The sequence below is a fragment of the Lepidochelys kempii genome, chromosome 9 (assembly GCF_965140285.1).
Source record: "Lepidochelys kempii isolate rLepKem1 chromosome 9, rLepKem1.hap1, whole genome shotgun sequence".
Lineage (NCBI taxonomy): Eukaryota > Metazoa > Chordata > Testudines > Cheloniidae > Lepidochelys > Lepidochelys kempii.
The window spans coordinates 62,055,890-62,079,338 of NC_136388.1; the positions used below are offsets into that span (position 1 = coordinate 62,055,890).

At 48.0% G+C, this 23,449-nt stretch overlaps 1 protein-coding gene across 3 annotated transcripts; it reads left to right on the forward strand.

Moving 5' to 3' along the window:
• Positions 1-411: 411 nt before the first annotated feature.
• LOC140917569 (BTB/POZ domain-containing protein KCTD12) lies at positions 412-12,506 on the forward strand. 3 transcript variants are annotated; one of them, XM_073360686.2, is made up of 2 exons: positions 412-486; positions 4,715-12,506. In XM_073360686.2, exon 2 carries the CDS (start codon positions 4,739-4,741, stop codon positions 5,615-5,617), a length of 879 nt encoding a protein of 292 aa, XP_073216787.1. In that variant the 5' UTR covers positions 412-486; positions 4,715-4,738; the 3' UTR covers positions 5,618-12,506. The 3 variants fall into 3 exon arrangements, with proteins under 3 accessions (XP_073216787.1, XP_073216786.1, XP_073216785.1); XM_073360685.2 differs by lacking the exon at positions 412-486 and adding an exon at positions 497-1,075; XM_073360684.2 differs by lacking the exon at positions 412-486 and adding an exon at positions 497-607.
• The last annotated feature ends 10,943 nt before the right edge of the window (positions 12,507-23,449 follow it).

The following is a 23,449-nucleotide window of genomic DNA, read 5'->3' on the forward strand; positions in this document are numbered from 1 at the left end:
AAATGGAAATCTTCCACCTGGAGAGAGTTACCGCCAGAAACACCCCTCCCTTTCTTCTCTTGCCAACAGCACGTCCCCTGGGACAGATGTGGGGTGCCTGAAAAACCTCATCTGCCCTGAATGGGGATTGTATTCCCCTGGGTTGCCTGGTGAGGGCTAGAGTGTAACCACTGTAGCTAGAGCTGTCCTATTGTGTATTGTCCTGCTACACGAAATTGCTCAGTAATAGAAAATCCTGCATCTTAAAGGGTCTGCTGGAATCTAGTGGCCCTGCATCGTCCAAGCGCCAAGAGTTTGTCCATCCCAGTTCCTGCGGGAAATAAAAGTAGCAAAGAGAGTGAATAACACTGCACGTGCTGCCCTTCCTCCCACTCTCTCTAGCTGTACAGGATGCAGCTCTTGCAATATGCTGGCAGGGAGTGAAGCGAGTGAGTGTGTCGTAAAAGGGGAGGAGAAGGGTTCGCTCAGCTTCCCAGCAATAAAAAGGTAAGCAGTGTGAGAGAGAGAGCAGGACAGGGAAGAAGAGAGGCTTGGAGCAGGGGAGGGCAGCCACAATACAGAGGCACTAGGAGGGCATACTGCACTGGCTACAGTGAAAGATTAAAAGGTAACTGATCTCCTAATCTCTCTGCCTTCCCTTTTGAGAGCATTGCTTCCCTAATGCTAAGTAGCTGCTGTAGTCAGAGAGGAAGGCGCTCGCTGGTTTCATTTCGAGGACAGCTTGCCAGTGGATGTTGATGTACAGCACCCCCAGGGGCTGGCGATTTGAAGGCGGCAGGTTGCCCTTTCCTCTGGCACGCCGGTTTTGTGTGCGCGTGGGTGGCTTTCCTCTTGTCTCTCTCACCTGGGAATGGATGGTCATTTTTTGGAGGGCAGACCAAGGCTGCTGTTTTAGGCTCGCTTGAGGGACCTGCTGGCAAGGAAGGATTGTCTGTCCCCGGAGGAATGAAAGCCACATAACGGGAGAAACACCAAAGAGCCCGAAGACATTGTCATTGCTTCTGCCCTTTGCCTCCTTTGCCAGCTTTGTCTGGGTCCTTGGCCACTGTCGCTTTGAAAGGGAGCAGCTGGAAAGGTGGGGATCAAGTTCTATATTGTCATTTGTAATGCATGACCGTCTCTCTATCCCAAGCTTAATTTGTAATGAAAGAGGTGCCAGGCTCAAGCAATTAGGTGCCGGGGCTCAAGCAATTTTTTTTACTTTCATAACTGATGCAGCAAGCCCAGAGGTGCCGGGGCTATGAACTGCCAAGCCCAGAGCTGCCAGGGTTCTGAACTGCCGAGCCCAGAGCTGTCCAGGCTATGAACTGCCAGGCCCAGAGGTGCCGGGGCTATGAACTGCCAAGCCCAGAGCTGCCAGGGTTCTGAACTACCGAACCCAGAGCTGTCCGGGCTATGAACTACCATTAAGCCCAAAGGTGCTGGGGCTCAGCCCTGGCGAGCCCAGGCACAAACAAAGCAATTTATCTATCTAGGTATCTGTCCCACAAATAGAGGGAGAGTATTGCTTTAGCACAGAATCGCTCCCCAATTAGCCTAATTGGTCATTTGTAAGCCGCCTGATCGCCTTAAAAATACTTATTAAATAATTGAAAGGCCTGGCAGCCAGCTGCTTTATAAAAAGACCCCGAGCTGGGACCGCACGTCCTCGCTAATCAGGGTCTTTCACACTCCACGGCACCGAAGTTACTTTGCATCAGTGTAAAGGGAAACGTTCCGCCAATGAGCAGAGCCTGGTTGTCAGAAGCAGCGTTGTCCCAACTTCTCCGGGGCATCACCTCCTCTGCTGCCCTTGTGGCAGGGGAGCGTGGGGCTCAGGACAGGGTCGCCTGGACGGGGCTGAGTTGCAGCCAGCCTCACCGGAGCAGGGATCTTAGCACCAGTCTTTGAAGTGGGTGGTTATTACTTGTTATGTCTGTATTGCTGCTGGCCGGCACCGGAGCAGCGGACCTGATCCTGCTCAGGAGAAGATTTTGCTGTTGAGTTGAGTGGGAGCAGGATAGGGCCCAGGGCAGAGTGTTTGGAAGTGTTCTCATGGGGGAAGGGAAAGATGCCATAGATTCCAGCAGTGCATGCGTTCCTATCCGGAGATGTGTGCATTGCACAAACTGGTAAAGGCATTAACTAATGCTCTCCTCCCTCCCTCCCTGGCAAAAAGAGGGACTGGAGTGACCTGGCCGGGGCTAGAAGCCTGCCGGTGGAGGAAGGCAGCTGTTAAAGGGAATTCTCACTTGTGGCTAAAGGAGCTTTTTTTTTTTTTTTTTACCTCTTCCCCTGTTTTCCAGACATCTGGATCCTGGAAATGGGGCTGCGATGCTCTGGATTTTGTACTTGGCTGGCAGCTTCTAATTGAAAAGCATTCTCTTAAGGTTTGCTCCTAAACCCCTTGAAGTCAGTGGGGGCCAAACCCTCATCTGGTGTAAATCAGTGCAGCGCCATTGAGTTCAGGGAGCTTGGGATCCAACTGTTACAGTGTGGTTGCAATCAGTGAAGTGACTATAAAAAGGGCCACACTCTGCTTCCTATCACAGCCGTATTAATGCGGAGGTGCTCCATTGCCTCCCTAGTGTACGGGATTTACACGGGGCTGAGAGCAGGATTCGGCCCCTAAAGTCTCTGTAACTTCCATAGCAAATGTGCTCACTTTACAGATCAGAAGCGTATTATTTTGGCATGCCGTTGCTGCAAGCTCCAGCTGTGCGGTAGGAATCCGGCTGTGCTCCTTCTGCCGGTGCTGCCATCGCCTGTAATAAAGAGTCTGTAATTGGCACTCTGCTGGCAGGGTTTGTTTTTGTTGCTGAATGAAATGCGAGGCGGACTCCTGCTTACTCTCTCGTAACTCCATCGGCTGTGCGGGGCTAAGAGGAGTAACTTGTGGTATTAGTAAAGTCAGCCGCTGTCACTCAAAGTCACAAAGGGCGCAGATCTGGAAAGTAAAAGGCGGCCAGTTGTTTTTACTTGGTCACCTTTCTCACCGTAGCTAGGTGTCATTGCAGAGGTCCCATTACCCACTGGAGAGCAGGCTAGGGGCTGTGGCTCTGGGCTCTGCACTCTGGAGGAGCCAAAGGAACTTTAAACAATTTTTTGGCATAATTTTGTTAGAAAACAATTAGAGGTGGAGCATGCTGCCAATCTCAGAGTTTGATTTGGATTCCCAAAGGGAGGGGGTCCAGAGAGCTAAGGGTTTGCTTTGGATCATTTCAGAGAGGGGGGATCCAACTGTCTATTGCGTTATGATCCTTTTGCAGCACTCTTGGGGACATTCAGACAGCAGAATTAGCCACTGGGGATTATACCCAACACAGGGTAATTCCATGGGTGCCATAAGGCCTGAGTGACAGCTTTATGTCACACCCCCTTGCAGCACACTGCTAGAGTGCTGCTGAGCTATGGCTATTCTTGACTGCCACAATGGCTCTTTCGGACTTATGAGCAGCCTGCCGTTGGTTAGAGCATCCCTGAGGCTGCTCTTAATTTACCCCAGGGCCTGGGCAGAGCCTAAGGCCAGTCCCAGAATATAGAGAGGCACAAAGGTTGTGCTCCCCACAAGCTCATGTAATGAGCATAGTTCAGCCAGAACTGATCATTAGATCTCTAAGGTATGTTGGTAAAGTTCAGTCTAGACTTAGATTTCAAACAATCCCCCCCCCCCCCCCCCCCCCCGGAACGTTCCAGGGTATTTGGATGCTGGGTTTTGGTGTCAGGACCTTTAAAAAAAGGCATCCAGTTTGATATGGAAACCCACTTAAACCTTTACAGCTTTAGCATGTTTTGGGCTTTAGAATGTGTTTAGATTCCTAAGGCTAAATTCAGAGCTGGGGGGAGTTGGTGCTCCAGGAACTTCAGTGGAGTTGTGCCATCTTCTACCCAGTCTGAATTTGGTCATCATGTCTCCATCACACCCTCTTTGTGCCCAGAGCAGAATGAGGAGTCCAAAAGGACTGGCTATTTCTACGAGCCCAAGACACATCAGCAGCAGTTACACTGCCTGGGATAAATATCTGTGAGGAACACCACCAGCCCTCCTGCGTTAGGGCGCAAATCAACCATTCACTGCCTGGAGTTGTGTGGAACCCTACCCCATGGGTATAGTATTGCCCCCTTATGGGTGTTTTACTGCTTCCTCTGAAGCAGCTGGCATTTTCCACTGCCCGGTGCTGGGCCAGATGGGCCATAGATCAGATGCAGCGTGTGGCAACTCCTATTGTTCCTGTTATTTAAACAATACAGAATTTAATTGACTAATGTCAGCAAAAATGCTAAACTTCCCGCCCATGGAGTAAACTGCAATAACCCTCCAGGTAACAGCTGGAGGAACTAGATGGACTTAGAATATGTCCTGAAGGTCAACAGGTTGGGCCCCCTAACCTGTCAGACCATGGAAGGGAAGCCAAGTCTAGAGACCAGGATACCCTCAGTAATGATGTCCCACCTATCGTGCCACAGATGCTGTGATCCAGGGACTGTAGTAAATTGCCCCGCTGACCTCAGGGTCCCAGAGGCAAAGGGAAGAGAGGTGGAATCTCAGGCAGCCAGGACCTTAAGCATGTTCCTGATCCTGCAGTGCTTAATCATCTGAGGTACCCCATTGAAGTATCTCAGCTGGGTGAGGTCTGCAGGCCCAGCCCCATGCAGGCCTTGGTGTTGATAAGAGAACTGTGTTGCATTGCCTGGTGAGTTTAACATCACTGTGGACTGTTGCTTGCTTTTGCAGGTGGGAAGGAGGAGGTGGCTCACCATGGCCTTGGTGGACAATGCGAGCTGTGCCAAACCCAGCGATGAATTCCCTTTCCCAGAGATCATTGAGCTTAATGTGGGTGGGCAGGTCTACATCACACGCCACCTCACCCTGGTCAGTGTGCCTGGCTCGCTGCTTTGGGAAATGTTCACCCAGAAGAACATCCACTCCTTGGCCCGGGACAGCAAGGGCCGCTTCTTCGTGGACCGGGATGGTTTCCTCTTCCGCTACATCCTGGATTACATGAGGGACCAGCAGCTGGTGCTGCCTGACCACTTCCCGGAGAGGAACCGCCTGCAGCGGGAAGCCGAGTACTTCAAGCTACCAGAGCTGGTCAAGATGCTGTCTCCAAAGCTCAGCAAGCAGAACTCCATCGGGGATGACCCGTGCCAAAGTGACCCAGAGGAGCTGTCGCCCAATGCGGACATGGCCCGCAACCTTGCCTCTGCCAGCGCCGCCCTGACTAATGCCCCTGGGGGCTCCTTTGCCTCCAGCGGGGGCGGTGCTGGCCCAGACATCCGAAGGTCAGGCTTCATCACCATCGGCTACCGGGGCACCTACACTCTGGGCAGAGACAGTCAGACGGATGCCAAGTTCCGCAGGGTGGCGCGGATCATGGTGTGCGGCAAGACCTCGCTCGCCAAAGAAGTCTTTGGGGACACCTTGAACGAGAGCAGGGACCCTGACCGGCCCCCGGAGAGATACACCTCCAGGTACTACCTCAAATTCACCTTCCTGGAGCAAGCCTTTGACAAACTGGCCAATGCCGGCTTCCACATGGTGGCATGCAACTCCACGGGCACCTGCGCCTTTGCCCATGACCAGACAGACGACAAGATCTGGACCTCTTACACCGAATATGTTTTCTACCGTGAGTGACACTTACCAAAAAACAAACACCAAATGCCAACTCTCCCTCCCCACCTGCTGTGCTGGCTGTTTTCTGTAGAATTTAGACATCAGACCCTTGAACCTTGGTATTTTTCCTCCTTCCTTTACATTTGTTTTTCCAAGTTGAACCCTCTCTGACTTCCTCTTGTACTGGTTACTGAATAACACCAACCCCCTTCTCTCCAACTTCCAACAGTAGCTCCCAACCCTCCCTGGATCCTGGACTTGGCTGTTCTTGTACGGGGTGTGTGGGGGGAACAAATATCTTTGTGTTGGGGGCAAACTGCTCGGGGATTTTTGCTGCTGGATAAGCTCACCAGAGTTAACGAGTGAAGAGACACTGAGCAGAGCTGCAGCCAGGTTGTAATCAGAACCGATTCCCAGCCTCACAATGTGTATACCCAGGGAACGTGCTGTGTATGCTATACCTGATTTGCTGGGTGACTCGTGCAAGGGGAATACAAGTTCCATGTTATGGCTGGTAGAGGGAGCAAAGGGGAAAGAGATCCTGATACTGTAGATATATTGCCAATAGCCTATGTAAGCAGCTTAGCATTTAGACTGCCAGTGCTTGGAAAGGTTAGAGAGACAGAGACATGCCACACATGTTTACAGCTCTGGATTCAAAACATTTACGCTACCGTAACTGAGATGCTTCTTGATTCTTTGATATGGGCTAATAGAGAGAGACACACGCTCCTGTGTATATACCTGGGTAGGACAGGGGTGGGGGGAAGACCTTTCTGGTAGTTTCACACAACAGGGTGTATAATAGACCTTTAGGACAGTTTGATATCAGTGTCAAATTTACTTTCATCGTTCCGTCACTTAGAGTAGGAAGAAGGTAATCAGACTCCAGGAGGACCGGCTTTGATTGCTACAGGGAATGATATTCTGGTTTGCCCACAGCTACAACTATATATTTATAGATTAAAGAGAATCTTAGCTAAAAAGGAGGGGGAAAAAAATCTTTGCCACTTCATTAGCAACCTCTTGCTAGGTCTCTTTCTAATTGTGGCGCTCCACTCTCTGTTCACGGGCCTGAGGCTGGCTGGCTGCTGCTTTACCATGCCTGGGCCACATGTAATAAAGGAACAAAAAAGACCTGCTTTTGTGTTAATGGGCTGAGATGAAAGGCAAAAAAGCTGGTGCCCCTTTTTGACTGAAAGCACATGGAGCCGGAAATGATTCGTGTCTAGAGTGCAAGGATCTTAGAGTAAAAGAATCAGCCACGCAAAAGGCATTTGATGGGGGTAGGGGTCTGTTTTCTGGAGCATTTTTTTCTCTCCTTTGAATGCAGATATTGAAGATCTCCGCAATTAGAGAGTTCCCTTCCTACCTGGCCGCTTCCCTTGTGTTTTGCTCCAGCCCCATTCTCCTCCTCTTTGAACCTCCCTCTCTCTGCAACTGCACTTGTTAAATTATTACTAGGAATGAGTGTTACTGCTCATGAGAGAGATACCAATGGCTCTGGACTGAGGCATTCAGTCAATGGAAATTCTCCCATTGATTGCCAGCAAACAGGCTATGGATCCAACTTCATTGTGCAGGCAGGCACTGTGAAAGCTTCTGCCAGTGTGCTTTATGCCTGAAGCACCCCCTGTGATTGCAGTCCTCACACGGCTCTGGCAAAGCACCTCAGTCCTGAGGTTCAGTCCCTGCGATTCCAGACCTGGCTTTCCCCAGACAGCTCTACCACTGTCCCTCAATCCTGATCCACAGCCCCTGCTCCTTGCTAATCCAGTCCTGGGCTCCCACACAGCTCTGCCAAGACACCAGACCTGCAGTCCACCCTGCTATTCAGAGCCACTGCTGCTAGTTCAATGTGTGTGGTGTATGGGTGAGATAATCACACTACATGGATACTGGTGTGGGTGCAGATGTGGGTGGACTCCTAGTACTTTCTTAAGGGGGAGGGGGCTGTGAAATGTTCTAGAAAGAAGAAAAAAAAGCAAGAGTAGGGATTTGGGGTAAAAATAACAGCAAAATCTTCTCCATCCTGAAAACTCGTTGAAGAAGGGGAGCTATGAGAATTGTTTTTAAAATGGTGAGTGCTTCATGAGTCCAGAATTGTGCTGAGGCGAACACAGTTATCTACTTTTAAGCTCTGTTTTTTTTTTTTTTTAAATCTCAGAATCAAAAGGGTTTGTGTGTGGTGCAGGGAAGGGAGGGATGAGGCCAAGTGCAGGGGTGGAGGGCACAAGATCTAAATTAATAGAGATATGTCCATGTTTGTTTGCTTTTGTAATATTTAAACATTCTTCTAGAGCACTGGTGACTGGAGTTGATCAGAAAACAGAATTTTCATCCCGTGGGAAATACTAACATGTGTGGTGTTTGTTTTTGTCCCCCCACTGGTATGAAAAGTCAAAATCTCCAAATTTTTCATGGAAAGCATATTCCAAAATATTTCAGTCTGGAAGCATTGAAATGACCACATTAAAATGAAACGTTTTAACAAGGGTGAAACGATTGGATATGTGTCATATAAAATTAATATTACAACATACAAGACCAAGTGAGAATGTAAAAACAAAATAAAAGACTCCATTTGGAATCATTTTGCAACTTTTATGTCAAAAATTTCCTCAGAATTGACAAGTCCCCATGAAACATTTTGATTTCAAGAAAGCAGCATTTTCCAATGGAGAAACTGCTCCACTAAAAATATTTTATTTCAAACAGTGGAATCTTACTAGTGCAGAGAACCATAAGGTGGAACTGGCTAATCTAACCCTTCTGTAGACTTCCCACAGAATTTCATGGGGATGAAGAGTGAGACTTTCAACAGGAGATGGGCACGTTTGAAAACCCATAAGGTTGTTAAAAACGACTCTACAAGCCGATAGGATGTAACACAGAATGGGATCCTTTCTATAGGCTTTTTGAATGATACTACAGAAAGGAAGTAGCTCTATGTTAAATTCCAGAGCTGAACTCAGAAAATCCATTGCAACATTCTCATCCTTCATTAAATTCTTAGTGAGCAAATTCAGTGGGCCACGCTCAGCAAAGTGCAAAGACAAAATAGCAAAGTAAACGATGAAAGTAAGATGTGAAGATGCTTTCAGTATTCATCACCTAAGGAGAAAAGACACAGAGACAAAAGGTAATTTAAAAAAACAACACAGAATGAATGTTTTATTGACAGTTCCTCTTTAACAGGGTTTGTGCCTGCATTTCAGTGCAGTGTTTTAAATATTTAGTGGATGGCCTGGCAAACACTGCTGTTTCAGAGGAACCTGGAAAAACTCATCTAGACATGTTTGCTTACATTTTTCACGAGCTTTCTGCTCCCCTGCCCAATAAGGGAGATCTTTTGGAGCCAAAGCAAAATGAATTCTGGTCTCCTGATAGTTCCAGCAGCCAGGAAGTGAAATACCAGCCGAAGGACATAGCTTCATAGGAAGGCAGTATGTTAACAGAGCCTTGGAGACCTGGCTTCATAGAGTATACAGCCAGAAGGGACCATGTCTGCAATCATATAGACTGACTTGTTGCATAGCATAGGCCATGGGCCTTCTCTATATTAATTCCTGTTTGAACTAGAGCAGATATTTTAGAAAAACCTCCAATCTTGATTTTAAAACAGCCACCACTCAAGCGAGCTGGGAAACAGCAGGTCCACTTTGTGTAAAATTATGAAGTTTTGACATTTGTTTTCATGCTGATGCACACCAAAACTGAGACCTTTTGAAATGTTTTGCCAAAAACGAGAGAGAAAGAGAGCTCTACCCACCAATAGCGGTTAGGGTACTCATCTTAGATGTGAGAAGTTCAAGTTCTTGGATCTCCCATATCCCAGGTGAGAGCCCTAAGCACCAGGCTATTCTGGAGTGGATCTTTCTCTCTTGTTTTGACCTGTAATTCCATCCTGAACCTGAGATATCTTCCTGACTAAATATTTTTTGACACTGATATGTTTCTGTGAAAGACTTCAGTGTCAATGGAAAAAAGTTTTCTGACCAGCTCTGTTCTCCCTTGGTATGGTATCCCATTGGTTCATTACTCTTGCTGTTAAAAATCTGTGCCTTTATTGGTTCAAACTAGATTCTATTCCCAGCTCTGCCATTGTTTTGCTGGGTAGCCTTGGGAAAGCCACGTCACCACTCTGTGCCTCAGTTTCCCCATTGGTGTAAAATGGGGTCAATGATATTGACTTCCTTTATAAAGTATTTTGAGATCTACTGAGGAAAAGATCGAGGTAGTATTATTATCTCTTGTTATTTTGAACCCCATCTCCCTCAACGACTCCCTGAGCCGTTAACACAGCATGTAAAGAACTCAGATACAAATACCCATGCTCACCCCTTGTTAGTACTGTTGTCTCATTGGCTAATGGGAACATAATGAGCACAGGAAGCTTTAATAATTGCAAGGTGAGCCTTTCCCCATTAGAGCGTGACCTGTGCAAGGTGGAAAGCAGCCTGGTGATAAAGACTAATGCACACTTGATGCAGACAGACCCAGAATGATGCCTTCCTAGCCTACGAGTGGAGGGGAGAGTGTGGACATGGAGCTCAGATATTTTGCTGGGAAGGCTCCTGTCATGACAAGCAGGGGAGGTGTTTGCCACTTGAGGACTAAGGGCAGCTAGAGATCCAACTTCCACAGGAGGGGCCAGTCATTTTAATTGGGTGACTACGAAAAAAAATAACAATCAAAGGGTTATTTTCCTAAGCCAGCACCTCCCTTCCCCCTCCCTTCCTCGCTCCTTCCACCTCTCCCCCCACATGGTACTGCTCTTCAGGGCAAGGGACAATCCAATCCCCTTCCCCTCATCTGTCTTGCGCCCCAGGGCGTCCTCCGTGGTGCTGGTCTCCAGGGAGAGCTCTGCTCATGGCAGCAGGATCCCCTTCTGAACTTGGTCATGAGATTTAAAACATAGAGACATACCTGGGAAGTGGGCGATGTCCTGAATTTTAGGGCAGCCAGAGGGGGCACTGTGGTAGGAAGATCTCTGAGCACAGCAAGGCAGGGTTGGGATGCAATCCCAGGCACACCCTACCTGGCCTCTCCTAACCTCCCCTGCCTCCCCCACCAGATCCCAACTCCTCCCTCAGCCCAGAAACCAGTGAAGGGAGACAGGTCAAGGCCAGGGGAGGAGAGAAGCAAGCAGGGAGCTAGAGCTGGTGGCAGAGAGCTTGCAGGCAGGGAGTAGGAGGCTGGAGATGGGTTTGGGCTCTAAGAGGGGAGGTGGCAGTGGGTCAGATACAGCTTGAGGGAGGTAGTGGTAGGAGCTTCAGGGGAGGCGGTGCTAGACATTCATACTTGTTCTCAGTCTTCTAATGCTTGCTTGCCTCTCTGTCTGCTTGCTGGGTGTTATCATAGTAATTGCTGCAGCACCTCACATCCCAAAGGATATGTAGGGCTTTGCAATCCCGCTACATACTGGGCAGGCACCTCTGGGTGGGAAGTGGTTCCCCTTCTCCCTTTCCATGGTGACAGACCGGATTGAAGCTTGCCCCAGGCCACAAGGATCTATCATGCTATCATCCTCCTCTTAGAGGCTCAGTAGCAGTTCCTCCTCTGCGGATCTTAGGTGTCTGCAGGAGACGAAAGTTCCTCCGTTGCACCTGGATATGTACATGTAGGGAGCTCCTCAGTGTGAGTTTTTGGGAGCCTGGTGCCATAGAAAATGCTATGTGACCAGGCCATAAAGCTGTTCTACAAACTCCTGGCATTTTGGCACTATAGAAAACCTTATGCGTTAAGGGCCTGATGCAAAGCCCATTGATATAAATGGAACGACTATGAGAACATAAGAATGGCCATATGGGGTCAGACCAAAGGTCCGTCTAGCCTAGTATCTTGTCTTCTGACAGTGGCCGGGGCCTGATGCTTTGGAAGGAATGAACAGAACAGAGCAATTATTGAGTGATAAATCCCCGTCATCCAGTCTCAACTTCTGGCAGTGACAGGTTTAGGGACACCCAGAGCATGGTGTGGTGTCCTTGAACGTCTTGGCTAATAGCCATTGATGGACCTATCTTCCATGAACTCTATTCACTGCAATGGGCTTTCAATCAAGTACCTATAGATGTATAAATATTTTAGTGCTAAAGACCTATGCATATAACTTTGAATGCTCTGCTCTCTCTTTTCAGCATATAAACCTCTGTTGGCATGTATGTGGATGAAGGAGATTGACATTATTAATGCAGGTTTCAGAGTAACAGCCGTGTTAGTCTGTATCCGCAAAAAGAAAAGGAGGACTTGTGGCACCTTAGAGACTAACTAATTTATTTGAGCATAAGCTTTCGTGAGCTACAGCTCACTTTTTATCATTTCTTAAAAAAAAAAAAAAAGCTTGGTAATTCCTGACAAAATCTTTGTTGATTTAAAATTAAGGTTGCCGCATGACAAAATGGAGCCATTTACAAAGTCAACAACCCCCTCTAAGTATAGTAATGGACACATTTATGTACATTACCATAACTAGTTCTTTCCATGTGTTCCAGTGCTTAGGTTTCTATCAATTGCTTTTCTATCAGGGTTACATCATTCGCTACAGTTATAGTCATTATGCTGGAAATGCAGCTCCAGAGCAGTCATGTCTGACCTTCCCACCCTGAGGGACAAACGTATTATCTCAGAAATGTCAAGGGGCCACAATCAACACTTTCACTGTTTCCCTAGCTGCAGGCATAGCCAGTCGAGCTCCAACCCATGCCCTATCTGGGGCTCCCACAGCCAGCCAGTGAAACAGACAATGGACCAGCCAGAGCAGCTTTGTCATCCCTCTGCTGTGAGGCAGCAGGCACCCCGTGGGGGTGCCACTAAGTAGCTACAGGAGGGAAGTCACAGCAACTGCTCAGCATGAAAAGGGCTAATGAGATCCTTGGATGTATAAACAGGGGAGGAGGGAGGTTCAAAAGGATGTTGAAAAATTGGAGAGGGCTCAGAGAAGAACCACAGAAATTATTTCAGGGCTGGAGAAAATGTCTTGCAGGGAGAAACTAAACTTCAATCTGGTTAGCTTATCAAAATGAAGGTCAAGAGGGGCCTTGATTACAGTGTATAAGTTCCTTGGCGGGAGAAAAAATTGCAGAACTAAAGAGCACTTTAGTGGAGCCAGAAGAGAAAGGCAGAACAAGAACCAGTGGCTGGAACTTGACTCCAGCCAAATTCAAATGAGAAATAAGGCACAAATTTGTAACGGTGAGGGTGACTGACTGCCAATTGGGACAAACTACCCAGGAGAGTACTGGATTCTCCATCTCTTGATATCTTCAGATCAAGCCAGATGTGGTTTTGGAAGATCCTTTAGCCAAACATGAGTCACTAGGCTAAGGGCAGAAGTAACTGGATGAAACGGAAAGGCCAGTGCTATACAGGTCAGCCTCAATGATCTAATGGTCCTGTCTGGCCTTAAACTCTATGGATCTGGGACTTTATGAACATGCCTTACTCCCAGGAGAGCTGCTCTCAGGGCTGGAGGGGAAGTGGGGGGCCAGTTGGGGAAATGGTGCCCCATGTCCCTTCTCATGGTGACAAACCGGATTGAAACTTGCCAGTTTAAAAGCCCCCCGGGGGTGGGGGGCAGTTCAAGGACACAGTTTCAGTTCATCATCAAACACACTTTGTGTTCCTCACAGTCACCTTCAAGGGCCACAGTTTAGACCCTCAGTGGCCACAGGTGGCCTCCTGGGCATCGGTTGGGCACCCCTGTGATAGCGGGTGTGTGTTTCTAGGTACTGCACATGCAGTCTGTAGGGCCGTAATGATTGTAAGAGTGAACTCAGCTGATTAGATAGCCGGAGAAGAAGAAATAGGCCTCTCAGAATCTCCTATCACCACCGAGTGCCTTGTCCAGAGACCGACAGGGGGGTAGTGAATCTGGTATGTTGCTGGGATGGTCAATGGATGATGCATCTCCTGCTTTCCTGGTTGTGGAAGAACCAGCTGTGGTCCCAAGGGAGTTGGGTTTGGTGCAGGGTATCTTCTCAGTCCAACAAGGAGCATGTCTGGAGATAGCGGCAACCTCCCTTCCAGTGACCTGCTGCTTACACTGTAACTCAAGGTTTCCTTAGCCTGTGATAAAGCACAAGGATATGTGAGAGGAGAGGTGAGAGGGCTGGGGAATCTATTCATGTGTTTGTCCATTTAATAATAATCTTCCCTAGATCTCAAAGTGCTGTACAGAGCAGTTCAGTATCATTATCCTCCTTTCACAGATGGAGAAGCTGAGGCACACACAGGGAAAAGTGATTTGCCCAAGGTCATACAGCAGCAAAGCCAGAAATAGAGTTCAGGTCTCCTGATGCCTAGTGCAATGCTCTGGCTGTTAGGCCAAACTGTTTTCTTGGAACTACAAGCCAGGCTGGAGGCAGCAGCACTGCTGGGGCAGGGGTGGTGTCCAGCACATAGTGACGATATAACAGGGTGCCTCCCCTGTGTGCTGTGAAGTGGGGTGAGAGTGGTTGGGTGGGCTCAGTGCATCATCTCTTGGGAAATTTTTACCACTTGTCCGCCCGCCATTTGGTGCCATCTGCTCTCTTCCAAAAGCAAAGGTATTCACTCCTCAGCAGGCTTTCTAGGCTCCGCAGGGAGAAGCTGGGGTGAATCCAGTGCTCCTGGTGGCCAGTGTCACAAGTGCAACCTGTCACTTGATCCATCTGGGTAGGGCTTCTGGAGAAAGCTACCCCCGAGACACAGGCTGCAGTGAAGAGTTTGCCAATCTAGCCAACTCGACTTTCACAACGCTGCAAGAAATGTGCTTCTCCGTCCCCTAATGTCTTCCTAATTGCCATGATCATACTTACAGTCCTGGCCCTTTAAAATTCAGCCTGACCTGCAGCCAGGCTGTGCACCCCAGCTGAGCTCCATATTCCCTGGAATTTGCCCGCCCATGCAGAGGAATTCTAAAGGGCTGGGACTGTGCACCTCCAAAGCACTTTCCAAATGTGAGGCAAGCACCTGGCTCACTATCATTATTTCTTGTTTATAGATGGGGAAACTGAGGCACAAAGAGGCATAGCAACTTGCCTGAGATCGTACATTGACTCTGTGGGAGAGACAGGATAAGAACTAGGGGTGTGATCCAATCCTGTAGCACAGCTCACATTGATTTCAGTGTGGCCAGGATCCTGATCTGCAGCCTCCCTGCTATTCCAGTGCTTGGCCTCCCCTGTGCCAGCCTATGTTCACCCTGACTCATTTGTATGATATGAACACATTTTCCCTTGGGGTAAGAACGAGACCACCACAGGCATCGTGCTCCTGGCCACGGACAGATTTACTCTCCCAGCCCAAGAGGGGACTCCGGCTGGTGTGTTAACCCCCTGAGCCTCTCCAGAGTGGCAGGACTTTCTGGACAAGCCCAGAGCTAGACAACAATTTGTTGCCTGCACTAGTGATTTCTTTGCTCAGTACCAGCCTGCACTGGAGCATAGAAAACCTAAGTCAGTCCTGTGGTTCCTGAGCCTTTGCCTGTGATTGGATGATGCAGTTTGGCAGGAGGTAGAGGAATATGCAGCAATTACAGTGAGTAAACACAGCTCTTTGTAGAGCTCTACTGAGTGCCATAGTAACCCCAAATTCTAATCAGGGACATGAAAAGCCTCTTCTGCCTGCAGGATGAAGAGAACTGGGAGAGCGTTTGTATAGAAACCCAGATCACCTGTTTGATAGGGGGCAACAAGAGGGAATTTAGAAACCTGCCCCCCTCCCTTCAACTTACAAGCCTCAACTAAGGCTGACTTAGCCAGACCAAGAGGGTGATGGGAATAGTGCCGTGCCCCAGAAATGTGGGTTCTGATCAGTGTGACAACCAACATGAGTCTGAAGGTCTCAGGCTAAACTGTGTCGTGCTTTCGGCCACACCTCAAAACTATTGTACTCTGGCGCAATCAATAAAGGCAGATTTTCTGAAGCACCACAGGGGATTTAGGAGTGTGTCCTGCTGACTTTCTGTTGGATGAATGAGCTGAAATCCCTCTGGCATTTTGGAAAATCTTCCCCAGCCTGTCTCAAGTTCAGGTGAGGCCCAGGACTAGCCAAACCAGGATTCTGCAGCTCAGAGGCAAGGGACATTGGCAGAACATTTCAGGGGCATGTGAGCTGGGAAGAGGAGCTGCCCCAGTCTCTAGTCTGCAGCATCGCTGCCTTCAGCTAGGGCAGCTGGAGCCCCACTTACAGGACTGAAAAAAGCCACCAGATTCCTTTCCCCTCCAGGAAATATGATACATTTTCCTCAGGGCTGCACAGCACAGGTATCTTCTGAGCAACCCGAATGGACAAGCAGAGATTAATAATAGTCAGAAATGCAGTATGAAGTGTGAAGGCCATTTTCAAAGGGAGCTCAAGGGTTTCCGAAGTGACCAGTGAGTCTGAATGTCTCCATTTTCCTGTGTCCAACTTGAGAGACGCCTTAAAGGAACTGGAAGAGGTGCAAAGAAGGCTCTGAGGATGAGCAGGGGCTTGGAGGGCCTGTCTTACAAGAGAAGAGTGAAAGAGCTAGGCTTGTTTACCCAAGCCAAATGAAGGCTCAGAGGGCATGTGATTATGCTCCATAAATACATCAGGGGGCAAACACCAAGTGGGGAGAAGAGCTATGGAGGCTAAAGGACAAAGTTGGCACAAAAACAAGTGGGGATAAACTGGCCAGGAATAAATATAGCCAGCAGATGAGAAGGTTTCTAACCATCAGAGGAGGGAGATTCTGCAACAGCTGCCGAGCAGAAGGAGTGGGGGCAAACAACCTAACTAGTGTGAAGATGGAGCTTGATAAGCTCCTGGCCAGGGGGCTCTCTGCTGGAACCTGGTGGGGGGGGGGGGCAGGGAATGACTCAGGAAGGCCCTTTCAGTCTCACAGACACATAGACTGTAAGGCCAGAAGGGACCATCGTGATCATCTAGTCTGACCTCCTGCACCTCGCAGGCTACAGAACTTCACCCAGCCACTCCTGTAATAGACCCCATAACCCCTGACTGAGTTACCGAAATCCTCACATCATGGTTTAAAGACTTCAAGTTACAGAGAATTTACCAAAAAGAAAAGGAGTACCTGTGGCACCTTAGAGACTAACAAATTTATTTGAGCATAAGCTTTCGTGAGCTACAGCTCACTTCATCGGATGCATTCAGTGGAAAATACAGTGGGGAGATTTATATACACAGAGAACATGAAACAATGGGTGTTACCATACCAACCTACTGACCGCTATTCCTACCTGCATGCCTCCAGCTTTCACCCTGACCACACCACACGATCCATCGTCTACAGCCAAGCTCTGCGATACAACCGCATTTGCTCCAAACCCTCAGACAGAGACAAACACCTACAAGATCTCTGTCAAACTTTCTTACAACTACAGTACCCACCTGCGGAAGTGAAGAAACAGATTGATAGAGCCAGAAGAGTTCCCAGAAGTCACCTACTACAGGACAGGCCTAACAAAGAAAATAACGGAACGCCACTAGCCGTCACCTTCAGCCCCCAACTAAAACTCCTCCAATGCATTATTAAGGATCTACAACCTATCCTAAAGGATGACCCAACACTCTCACAAATCTTGGGAGACAGGCCAGTCCTTGCCTACAGACAGCCCCGCAACCTGAAGCAAATACTCACCAACAACCACATACCACACAACAGAACCACTAACCCAGGAACTTATCCTTGCAACAAAGCCCGTTGCCAACTGTGCCCACATATCTATTCAGGGGACACCATCACAGGGCCTAATAACATCAGCCACACTATCAGAGGCTCGTTCACCTGCACATCCACCAATGTGATATATGCCATCATGTGCCAGCAATGCCCCTCTGCCATTTACATTGGTCAAACTGGACAGTCTCTACGTAAAAGAATAAATGGACACAAATCAGATGTCAAGAATTATAACATTCATAAACCAGTCGGAGAACACTTCCATCTCTCTGGTCACGCAATCACAGACATGAAGGTCGCTATCTTAAAACAAAAAAACTTCAAATCCAGACTCCAGCGAGAAACTGCTGAATTGGAATTCATTTGCAAATTGGATACTATTAATTTAGGCTTAAATAGAGACTGGGAGTGGCTAAGTCATTATGCAAGGTAGCCTATTTCCCCTTGTTTTTTCCTACCCCCCCCCACCCCGGATGTTCTGGTTTAACTTGGATTTAAACTTTGAGAGTGGTCAGTTTGGATGAGCTATTGCCAGCAGGAAAGTGAGTTTGTGTGTGTATGGAGGTAGGGGGTGAGAAGGCCTGGATTTGTGCTGGGGGTGGCCCACCTTGATTATCATGCGCATTGTGGGGAGAGTGGTCACTTTGGATGAGCTATTGCCAGCGGGATAGTGAGTTTGTGTGTGTGGTTTTTGGGAGGGAGGTGAGGGGGTGAGAGAACCTGGATTTGTGCAGGAAATGGCCCAACTTGATTGTCATGCACATTGTGTGGAGAGTTGTCACTTTGGATGGGCTATCACCAGCAGGAGAGTGAATTTGTGTGGGGGGGTGGAGGGCGAGAAAACCTGGATTTGTGCTGGAAATGGCCCAACTTGATGATCACTTTAGATAAGCTATTACCAGCAGGACAGTGGAGTGGGAGGAGGTATTGTTTCATATTCTCTGTGTGTATATAAAGTCTGCTGCAGTTTCCACGGTATGCATCCGATGAAGTGAGCTGTAGCTCACGAAAGCTCATGCTCAAATAAATTGGTTAGTCTCTAAGGTGCCACAAGTACTCCTTTTCTTTTTGCGAATACAGACTAACACGGCTGTTACTCTGAAACCATACACACTGTAAGGAGAGTGATCACTTAAGATGAGCTAATACCAGCAGGTGAGTGGGGCGGGGGAACCTTTTGTAGTGATAATCAAGGTGGGCCATTTCCAGCAGTTGACAAGAGCGTCTGAGGAACAGTGTGTGTGTGTGTGGGGGGGGCAATAAACATGGGGAAATAGTTTTACTTTGTGTAATGACCCATCCACTCCCAGTCTCTATTCAAGCCTAAGTTAATTGTATCCAGTTTGCAAATTAATTCCAATTCAGCAGTCTCTCGCTGGAGTCTGTTTTTGAAGTTTTTTATTGAAGAATTGTCACTTTTAGGTCTCTAATTGAGTGACCAGAGAGATTGAAGTGTTCTCCGACTGGTTTTTGAATGTTATAATTCTTGACGTCTCATTTGTGTCCATTTATTCTGTTACGTAGAGACTGTCCAGTTTGGCCAAAGTACATGGCAGAGGGGCATTGCTGGCACATGATGGCATGTATATATCACATACATATATATCCCTCACCCTCCCCTCGCCCCCCGCTCTCCTGCTGGTATTAGCACTGTCTTCCTTTTACAGTTCTCAGGTTAGGCTCCCCACCTCACTACTCACATTGTAAAAGCTTGGCCATCGTATCTAAACTAGGCACCCACCTCCTGCATTTGCAGGAGTCACATGGGCAGCCAAATGCCCAGCTACCATGTATGAGCATGCATGCCAATCTGTCAGCCAAGCGCAGGACTGGACAGCCAGTGTTGCCAGAGACCTTTGAAAATTAGCCCTCCTGGGTCTGTAACTCAGGAGGGAATCCCTTGAATCCCACGTGGACGTAAGTCAATTTAGCGAAACTGGTGCATGACTCAATTCAGGCAGCTAAAACATCAGGGCCCAAGACTCAGAGGTCTAACTGAAATCACGGGAGTTGTGCGGGTTCAGCCTCTCTGAAAATCAGGCCCTGACATTTGGGAATTCAGGCCACAGTGTATCTGTGGTGGGGTGTACTACACCTTTAAGGGACAATCTGGAGTTACAGCCAAAAGAGCCTGGGCAATCAAGGAGCACCTTGGTCTGGGCTATATAAACAGGTGTGACGTTCCCCTCTGGTGTTATCTGGACCGGTGGTCTGCTAGGTCTCTCCAGTCCTTGACTCTGGGAGCCAGCCTTACCCTGCTCTGCTGTGAGAACCCCCACTCCTGGGCTGTTCACACACAGCCTCTGGCATGTAAGCTGCTCCCAGCTACCTGCAAGCAATTAAAATAGCCAATATCTCTGGGCCCAGAAACAACCCTAGGAACCTCCATCTTGCAGTGTCTACTTATGCCCCCTGGACGCTGCAAGCTTATATAAATTTGGCAATTTAACAAAGAAATTAATATGTACCAGGCTTGTTATCCCAAGGGAAGCCTCTGACACACTGCAAACCAAATACACGGCTTCAGGTAGAATAAACAAAGATTTATTAACTATAAAGGTAGTTACAAGTGATTATAAGTCAAAGCACAAGAAGTCAGACTTGGCCAAATGAAATAAAAGCAAAACGCATTCTAAGCTGATCTTAACACTTTCAATGTCCTTAAAAACTTAGATGCTTCTCACCACAGACTAGCTGGTTACTTTTCAGTCAGGTTCTCTCCTTTGATCAGTGTTTCAGTCGCTTGGTGGCAAAATGTCTCTCCCTTTTACCATGTCCTTTCTTTCCTCTTTGGTTTCCCCCTCCCCCGCTCTTCAGAGTCAGGTGAGCATTACCTCATCGCAGTCCCAAACTGCCCAAAGGAAGGGGGTTACTCCCTCAAGGGTCTAATAGATTCTTTTGTTGCTGCCTAAGCCAGTGTCCATTGTTCCTGTGAGACTGGGCTGGGTTTGTCCCATCCATGCCCTGACGAGGTGTGAACTGCCTCTCTGTTCTTGAAGAGTTTTTGCATGGGCTTGCTTTAAGCCATGAGAACACATTTTCAGCCTCATAACTATATACATGAAATTATAACCTATAACCTCACTATAGCGTTACTGTGGATGTAATACTGTGGATGTATTGTTTCTTGACTTTAGCAAAGCTTTTAACACGGTCTCCCACAGTATTCTTGTCAGCAAGTTAAGGAAGTATGGGCTGGATGAATGCACTATAAGGTGGGTAGAAAGCTGGCTAGATTGTCGGGCTCAACGGGTAGTGATCAATGGCTCCATGTCTAGTTGGCAGCCGGTATCAAGTGGAGTGCCCCAAGGGTCGGTCCTGGGGCCGGTTTTGTTCAATATCTTCATAAATGATCTGGAGGATGGTGTGGATTGCACTCTCAGCAAATTTGCGGATGATACTAAACTGGGAGGAGTGGTAGATACGCTGGAGGGGAGGGATAGGATACAGAAGGACCTAGACAAATTGGAGGATTGGGCCAAAAGAAATCTGATGAGGTTCAATAAGGATAAGTGCAGGGTCCTGCACTTAGGACGGAAGAACCCAATGCACAGCTACAGACTAGGGACCGAATGGCTAGGCAGCAGTTCTGCGGAAAAGGACCTAGGGGTGACAGTGGAAGAGAAGCTGGATATGAGTCAGCAGTGTGCCCTTGTTGCCAAGAAGGCCAATGGCATTTTGGGATGTATAAGTAGGGGCATAGCGAGCAGATCGAGGGACGTGATCGTTCCCCTCTATTCGACATTGGTGAGGCCTCATCTGGAGTACTGTGTCCAGTTTTGGGCCCCACACTTCAAGAAGGATGTGGATAAATTGGAGAGAGTCCAGCAAAGGGCAACAAAAATGATTAGGGGACTGGAACACATGAGTTATGAGGAGAGGCTGAGGGAGCTGGGATTGTTTAGCCTGCAGAAGAGAAGAATGAGGGGGGATTTGATAGCTGCTTTCAACTACCTGAAAGGAGGTTCCAAAGAGGATGGCTCTAGACTGTTCTCAATGGTAGCAGATGACAGAACGAGGAGTAATGGTCTCAAGTTGCAGTGGGGGAGGTTTAGATTGGATATTAGGAAAAACTTTTTCACTAAGAGGGTGGTGAAACACTGGAATGCGTTACCTAGGGAGGTGGTAGAATCTCCTTCCTTAGAGGTTTTTAAGGTCAGGCTTGACAAAGCCCTGGCTGGGATGATTTAACTGGGAATTGGTCCTGCTTTGAGCAGGGGGTTGGACTAGATGACCTTCTGGGGTCCCTTCCAACCCTGATATTCTATGATTCTATGATTCTATGTTAACAATTACTATAACAACCGTGCTCAGTGCATCATGAGCCTTCCGAAGACACCCAACATGACAAACTTTGCATTGGATACCACACAATCATTTTATAAAGATGAACATGGGGGTACAGGGTGTTCCCCTGAGGTACAGAGTGTCACAACAGGAAAAGGCAGTTGAGGGGCAGGAGTTGGAGTGAAGCTGGCTGTTTTGGGCTCCCTGGAGACCAGCCTAAGGCAGGTCCTAGAAACCTTGTTTTCTAACTGCAAGTTTGGTTGTGCTGGGATAAGGATTATGAACTGGGCTAAATTGCTGCATTCCTGAGCTGTTGTCTAAGGGAGAGGGAGAAAGCCAGCCTGCCTCCTAGATCAGTAAGTAAGCTAGGAACTCAGAATGCGTCATAGGCTGGTCCTGTGAATACTATCAAAAACCTTCTCAAAGTCTATGAAATTTATGTAGAGTTGCCGTTGACATTCTAAGAACTGTTCTATTATGTTTCATAGAGTCTGGTCTGTGCATCCACACCCTTTCCGAAAACCAGCTTGCTCTTTTCTGAGAACGCTATCAACTGCCTCTGATATACGCTGGACTATGATCTTACACCATACTTTGCTTGGCACAGATAAAAGTGTGACACCACCCCAGTTATTACAATCACTGTGAGTTCCTTTCTTTGGTATCTTCACTGTAACCCCATTGGTCCACTCATCTGGCACTTTTCCCCTTTCCCAGATGGATGTCAATAGGGGGGCCAGGATAGATGTTGCTAATTTAGGATTTACTTTGAATGATTCTGCATTCAAGTTATCCTTGCCAGAAGCTTTCCCATTTTTTAAGGATTTGATAGCTTGAGTGATCTGTTCCTTAATTGGGGTGTCTGTGTTGATATCAAGATCTTCTTCTGCTTCCTGGATGTTTGCTTCCTCTTTAGGTGGCTCTTTGTTCAGCAATTCTTTGAAATGCTCTGTCCAGCGCATTTCTTGTTCTTTTTCCTGGTGAGAATGTTTGTTGGTGTCTGCCGTTTACCACGGATAAACCGTCTACAAAATGACACAATGTAAGAGGGGCAATAAATGACCTGGGAAGAGGGGAAGGCTGCAGCATGGAATTGTGCAGTTTGAAGAGGTAGGTTGGCTGCTTGTCCTGCGCATTCCATTGTCATTTTTCTCTCTGTAGTTTTAGAAGCTCTGCCTTTCCCAAAGATTTGGGCTGGAAGGTTGCATCTGGGGTTCTGGTTCAGACCCATTTTTGGGTGCACACTATCACATTATTTGAGCTAGGTGCAACTTGCACCCCTACTCGCTAAGCACAGAAACAAAGCATAGCCTGAGAGGAAAAGGATTTTAAAATACCTACATACCTGTCTTTTACATAGTCTAACCATCCTCCTGAGGGGGCCCTGGTAGGTTGTTTCCCCCAGCCCCACACCACCAGCAGGCTCTGGGGTCTCCTTAGCTCAAAACCTTGTCTTCTAAACCTTCCTGGCTCCTTTGATTCCCCCTCCCTACAATCCCTCCTGGGGTAACCTGTCAGGTCCAGCAGGTGCTGGGACATGGCACCGCAGTGAATGGCTCTTGCATTTGTATCTCAAGTGTCTGCTGAGATGGGTAGATCTGGCTCCACCTCCCCCTTCCTTGGTGCCTTTTCTGACAATCCTGCCATTGGATTAACTCAGTGCACGCACACACTAAACATCACAACGACCCAGGGCCACACAGGTGGTGTGTATATGTTGTGTGGATGTGGTCCACATAACACAGAGAGAGTCACATATGCTGCCCACAATGGTAAATAGGTTGAGAACAACTGGCCTAGTGAATTCAGCCCACCCAGCAAGCCAGTCATGTGCCTCAGTGGGGTCCTAGGCTCTAACTTGCACAGCACGACTGGCTGAGGAAAAGAAACTGGAGCAGATAGAAGTAACACAGCTC

Coding starts and splice junctions, on each gene's coding strand:
- LOC140917569 (XM_073360686.2), top strand. CDS start 4,739: ATGGCCTTGGTGGACAATGCGAGCTGTGCCAAACCCAGCGATGAATTC.